Source organism: Fulmarus glacialis, unplaced genomic scaffold (genome assembly GCF_000690835.1).
Source record: "Fulmarus glacialis isolate BGI_N327 unplaced genomic scaffold, ASM69083v1 scaffold15904, whole genome shotgun sequence".
Lineage (NCBI taxonomy): Eukaryota > Metazoa > Chordata > Aves > Procellariiformes > Procellariidae > Fulmarus > Fulmarus glacialis.
In genome coordinates, this window is record NW_009206237.1 from 115,825 (window position 1) to 122,727 (window position 6,903).

Consider the following 6,903-nt stretch of genomic DNA (forward strand, 5'->3'; position numbering starts at 1 on the left):
TCCACAAACAGGTTTACCGAGTGAGTTTGAGTGCAGCAGTTCCACACCCTGAAATGATTACCAATTTCCAATATCCAAAAGTGGCTTCATGATGACTTCTAAAGCCCTGTTAACTTACAGGAGGAATTCTGCTCTTTCACCCAATAGGCATGAGTACACATTTGCTTGCTGGTGACAGGCAGAAAACAAAGTCAGTACCAGCTTGCAGCAGGAACCTCTCCTAGCATACCAGGACCCAGCTTTACCCAGTCAAACCACTTTTTAATTCTGGTTCAGTACGCTAGTGGGGCAGAGGCTGTGGGAAGCATGATCATGTCTTTCTTTATTTGCTGGGCATTTAGACTGGGCAGTGTCAGCAGTTAATCAGTCTGTGGTGCATGTGACAGCTATAGTTTTACATTTGAGATTAAGAAAGTTACAGTAGATTTGTATTTTTCTGAAGTAATACTACTATTCACTGTAAAGGAAGTCTGTAAGATGGATATCAAAAATAACATTAATGAGCTACTAAAGCTAAAATTACAGGAACTTATGAAATTGGTTAAACATAAAAACCATTAAACTGTTTATTGAAGCTTCACAGATATACTGCAGCTAATGAGCATTTCTGCTATTTAAATAAGCCCAAATTGAACACACATTACATGGATACATAATTAGTCATGGCAGTCAAACACACACAGACTCACTTTTAAAGCTTTATTTGAGGAATCTTTTCCATTTGATTTGTTTTGTTAATTAAAATATTTTTTCTGTATTCACTTATATTTTAATATTGTTTTTGCAAGTGCTATAATTTGCTGCTGCTTTTCCATTTGTGTTTGTTTGCTCTGTGAATATAGCAAATTTGGAATATATATTCAGAACTGTCCTTTTGTTTGGTGTTACTTGCGTTAGCCTCACTTGATAGCATCAGAATAATTCAATTGTATGTTGTCTTTCATCCAGAAGAATCTTTTCAAATTATATATAATATCTCACCAGGATATGGAGGAAAAGACAGCACAGCCACAGGATTGTACTTTGAATTTTCAAGAGAAAAGCTATGTTAGTTTTAAACTTCAAAGAGTGTGAGGGTGCAAGGATTTAAAAGGCACTTTTCTTTACCCCTGCCCCAAATCATGTACCAGCAAAAACGTTAGGTATCTAGTTTGCTTATTGTTCAGTGTCAAAACAGCAATTCAGAGAACCGATAGTGGGGTCACCTTCTTTCAAGCTCAGGTTTGGCTCTTAGACTCTCTCTCACCCCTTGCGGGGGCAGAGAAGGGACTTCCCTTTGTGAAAACCAAAGTTCTCCCCTTTTTTCTGCAGGTGGTCTAGGAGATGGTCCCTTCAGCCTCACAGTTGCCCCAGCTACCAGATCCAAATTGTGAGGACATTAGGAACTCTTATATAAGATGCTTTTAAATCATGCCCTTATTTTTACTTAACCTAAATATTGAAGATTACAAAAAAGACAGAAGGAAATAGCTACTGGATACCATGTCAACCTTGCCACCAGGGAAATGTTCTTTCCCAATTTTAAAAATACTGATCAGGCAGACAAATCCCCAGTCCCTGGGGAGATGTTTCAGGTGAAGGTATGTTGGGCATTCTTTGCACTCAAAAAGGTTTTGGTATAATTATGTCCAGACGGCTATTTTAGTGCAAAACAATCCAAAGATAGATTTAAGAAATTTAATACATCCAGGATAGCAGAGGTAGTACCCTGTTTTTCCACAAGATGAAATAAGTAGTCAGAACTTCCAGTTTTACATCATTTCCTCTGAAAATCTACATCTCCAATAGCATGTTGCCCTCTAACACCTTTACTGTGGTTCAGTCCTGTCTCAGAGAAACAAAAGTCATCTGTTAAATCCCTGATACCAAGTCCTGCAGCACCAGGTTTTCCTCTGGGTTTTTTCCAAACATGTCTTTACAAGCCTGTACGTATTTAGCTTGCGAGAACTGTCTAGACCACATGCTGAGGTGGTACCACTGCATGCAATAAGTTATCCTATATATGACAAATATAAGATGATCAAAAGCTTTCTTGAAGTACAGTCAGTCTGAGACATAAAGAGAAAGTTAATGTATTGCTTTATAAATATTACTGAAGCATTCTTAATAGAACTGCTATCAGCCATTATCAGCATTTCCTTTTTTAAAAAAAGGAAACAAAAAAAAACCCCAAACCCAAACAAACAAACCAAAAAACTCATTTTCCACTGAAAAATGTATTAGTCTGAAGGTTGTGTTTGGTGTGATCTTTCAGTAATTTAAATATTTTTAAAGGAAACCATTTCATAAGTTTTTGGTTCTGTTACTACGCAAATACTGGTTTTGCCAAGTTAAGCCACAAGTATATGCGGGGTGGGAGGGATTGTGCAAGCAGTAGGTCTTGAAGATAGGTTAAATACTTCTGGTATGAAAACCTGCTTCGGTGTTTCAGCTTAAAACTGTCTTCTGTGGTTCTGGCTTCTGAACCAGTTGCAAAAAAATATTTTGGATTTGAGTCCTCTGGATATTTGTGTATGCCAAGGGTGAGGAAGACAGCATAGGTGGGACAAGGAGGTGACAATGTTTGTGCCTTGCTTCCTATTTTATTATTTTGCCCCGGATTAGACACAGCCCCCACTTTGAAATACACTTCTAATATATGATTTGGAGGTGAAGGGAGATACAGAGCTTGGGAAGAAAATTCCGTTACGACGACATGTAAGAAAGATGCGTTTGAAGCTTGTATTCTCAGGCATGCGCTGAGGCAATACTGTGACTTTGCCCTTGTTTTGGAGAAATATTCTTGTCTTAAACTGGCAGGTTTCTCTTTTACATATATGACAGCACAACTACATCAGTTTAATTGACCTTGGCAATCTGCATCTGCTAGTGGTATGTCCCTGAGGGACATTGCAATTTTAAGCTGCGTTTTATTGCAGAATCTTCAGTTCCTGTAGACAAAGCTATATAAAAAACCCTCATTTTGATATATGCCATCAACATTTGCTGAAAATATTTATTGAAAAAGCGATTCTCTTCCTGAAGCTACTTTGAAGTGTCTTTGCGATGATAATAAAATAATTTTAAAATGCATAATAAAAATCATGTTAATATAGAGCAAGATTATTTTTTTCTGAACACTTAAGGTGTGTACTTAATGCTGTTTATATAATGCCATGCAGTATAATATTTTTTTTTTTTTAATTTTTCACATCTACTTTATTTTTAAGGACAATAATAGTTCATGTGCAGAATGCCTATATATGCTGTTTACCAACATAAAAAAAATTAAGATATCTTAATGCATGCTCTAAAAAACCATCAGAAATTACAGTGAAAAAGATACAAAAGATATCATCTTCATGTAGGCATTTTGATTGTGGTTTTATGGATTTATTCTTAATATACGTAACAAGTTTCAAAGTGAGCCTTACTTTCAGGATGTTCTGAGTTTAAATACTGAGTCGGGCTGGTTTTGACTTTATTGAAATATATCTTTTTCAGAATTAAATTTCTTTAAAACCAACACACTTTGTCAAAGCCAAAGCTTTGATAGCATCAAATGTTCCATCTGAAAATTTTCCATCAGGTTTAATAATGACCTGTCAAAAAGTAGCAGGTATCATTTCTGTTGTGATGGTTAATAAATATGGGAAGTAAATTAGGAGATCTAAATGAATTTTAAGAAATGCTATCATAAACATTCTTTTTTCGTTTTAAACCTCAAAAATCATATGCTGCATTAAGTTGCACAAGAGAGTATATGGTAGGTTATTCAGGAGAAAAGCATGTTGATATAGTAAGTGCAGCACAAAGCTATGGGTGGAGGGAACAGGAGAAAATTAATTTTTGCTTTGTTAATATTGTTCATTAATAAGATTTTCAGAAGTGCTGGACTTTTTTCCTGGGAGATGAGTAATGCCAGTGAGAATGACTTTGTGAATCCCAGCTTCTGGGATATGCAGTGTATTCTCAGGGACTGACCAGAAGAACATTAGCACCAATTATTTCTTGAGCCTGTGTCACGACAGTCACTTCTTGTGACACTTGTGTACGTTTATCTTGTATGCAAGTCTGGACTGGTTACTTGTATGCAAGAGCTGGTTACTTTTCTGATACTACCAAACTGCTGTTCTATATAATGCATGTTGTTCTTCTGTCTGAGTCCTGTTAGTAATTACATACCTCCACTAGCTCAACAAAAACGTTCATGTATATAAAAGGACTTTTCATTTCTACTGTAAATTTACGTTTAAGTGAAAGAACTAGGACTTGGAACTGCTTTTCTAGTTGTTATCAGTGTATATTTGACAGATTTTAGCAACAGTTCTTTGTTTCTTCTATTAACATACTTGTCGTTCACTTTAATTACAGTCAGAGAGGCCATGGCACCTATCAAGTTTAACAGATGGGGTCTTCCTGAAGTAGATCCGGAAACTATGCAAACAAGTGAACCCTGGGTTTTTGCTGGGGGTGACATTGGTGGTCTTGCTAACACCACAGTGGAATCAGTAAATGATGGAAAACAAGCTTCCTGGTACATGCACAGATACATACAGGTGATTTTTTAAAAAGTATTTTTCCCTTTTCCATTTCTATCTGCTTTTAGATACTTTTATTGTGCTTGTTAAAATTTCATTGTGTTTTAGACTAAAAATACAAATTTTGAGGAACTAATACCTAGATTATCTGGTGATTTGAACATTATAGATTCATTCAACTTGGATCGCATGCTTGAATTTGGGTAGTTGAACCCAGCTTTCTTACATTATCTTAACACTAAAATCCAAGCAACATTTTTTTGGCCCCAGCTCTGAATTCCACTCAAGGGTAGGAAGCCTTGCTGCACAATATACGGTGCAAGTAGAAGTCCTAACTGGGTAATTGGGGAAAAGAAGCGAGCCCATCAGCATTACAAAGTGAAATCTCTCAATAGTTCATGAAGTAAAAGTTAAATATTGCCAATGTTGTTACCGGGGGAAGACAATTTTAGTATTTTTAGAGTGCAAGTGTATTAACAGTTTACAGAGCACTTGGATTATCTACACCGGAACTAAAGTTTGCTCTCATGAGGCTGGTAAACTGGACACAAGAATGCACAGAGGAAAATAATACACAGGAGAATTTACCTGAGAAATGTGAGTTTAAGGGGTACAGACTTGAAAAACCTGGTAACCGCATGTTCCCTTTCGGTGCTCCTTGTGTGGCGCTGACTGAGCATCTCTGCCCTGATTTTTCTAGTAAAAGAAAGAGCATAAAGTCTAGAGGAGCTGCAGAGGAACCTGCAGAGACCGGAGACACAGCCTGTGTGTGGGGAACCAGCTGACAAAGAGTGTGTTCATAGTGCAAGGAACTTTTTAGAAACATGATACATGATTCATTCTCCCACAAAAAGAGATTTGAACAACTGAAGTTGGGACTGTAACAGCTCGATGTCTTTCTCCCCCATCCATCTGCTCAAAGCCTCTCTGATTGCATGTTTGTGCAATTTCATGCTGTTGGGGTCTGATTTCACTTCCTAAAAATACTTCAACTGAAAGCTTGTTGTTAGTATCTGTGCATATTTTTTCCTCACTTGTTCTAAAGCACTGTTTGTGTCCTGCCTTCTTAGACCCTATGAAAATGCTGAGTGTGAAACATCTTTAATCCCTGACCTGTTTGCTTAATTTCTCAGTGCACAGTGAATTTGGGTAACTGTGATAGGAGAAGGGGGGGGTAATCTCCTCCTTTTTGTCTCCTTCCTCTTTAACCTCTAGAAATCCATGCATCACTTAAACCCTTCTTTATCGTGTTGCTTCCTCCTTAAAGCTTGCTTTTTTTTTCCCCCTCTGGAATGTATTGAATACTTCGGAAAAAATCTGAATAGTCATGGCTTGAGAATTAGAATTTTAAATCAAGCAGGCTTGTGATATTAGAGCATTTTCGTTACCCATTGCAGGTTTCAAGGCAGCTTATTCGACCTTACAGTCTCACCAGGAAGCTAATGGGAAAGCCTTACAGCAATCTTCACAGGAAAGTTTCCAAATGTCAAGTGTCACCTTTCCAGCTGTTAGATGAATAGGTTGCCCAGGGGCATTTATTTGGATGTGCAGCCCTTGTAAAATCTGGTTGCTGTGGTGCAGAGTGCTGTAATTTGGTAATTTACTTCACCGCTGTTTGGACCTGGTAGAAATTTTAGTGGCTGGAGCAGAGTTTGTTTTTTAAAGAGGCTGTTTAGAGAAGGATTGTTTATAGGAGTAGGTATATACATGTGTGCATGCCTTTGTGCGCACGTGTCTGCGCACGTTCAATTCACAGCCCTGTATTCTGGAAACTTCCAATATTAAATGAAAAAGCACCCTTACAAGCTACCTTATTTTCTCTCTACTGTGAGATTCTAAGGCAAGCAACCTTCCTGTGACCTGAGTGTCTGACTCAAGTACACATTAAATTTTAAATAAATACATTGATACCATCTATCCATTTGCATTTCAGTTACAGGAATAGGTAGCCATTTCCAAAATTGCCAACCATCTCAGCACCAGGATCTATAAATAATGCAGTCAGCCTTTAGCAAAATAAAACTATTCCATAGGATTTCTCAACCAACCCAAGACCATGTCAAAGACTGAAACTCAAAACCACCATCCCGACCACTTGCAGACTGCACTGTTTGAATGGCACACTGCTTGTATCCCAACCTACTCCACGCAAAAGGCTAAGCAAACAGATGGGCCTGATATGTACCCTAAAACTCCAATCATTGCAAGCTCTGGCACATGGTCAAGTGAAGCATGAGATCCAGACTCAAGGACTCTCCAGCAGAAATGCCTTATGTTCAAAACTGGGAGTTATTTACAGAAGCTTCTTGGCTGCTCTTATGCTGGAAACTTTCCATCATTAGTTGCCTAAATATCTCCTGCCTCTTAACATATTCCTCCCACT

The 6,903-nt window shown here is 37.7% G+C and overlaps 1 protein-coding gene across 1 annotated transcript in view; it reads left to right on the plus strand.

Moving 5' to 3' along the window:
- Positions 1-4,550, plus strand: part of LOC104075248 (dihydropyrimidine dehydrogenase [NADP(+)]-like) — a gene marked incomplete at its 5' end in the record, with an annotated part of 82,805 nt that extends 78,255 nt beyond the window's left edge. The window contains one exon of the mRNA XM_009575684.1: positions 4,354-4,550. Within this exon, the coding sequence (XP_009573979.1) occupies positions 4,354-4,550 (197 nt within the window). The remainder of the gene's footprint in view (positions 1-4,353) is intronic.
- Positions 4,551-6,903: the final 2,353 nt, after the last annotated feature.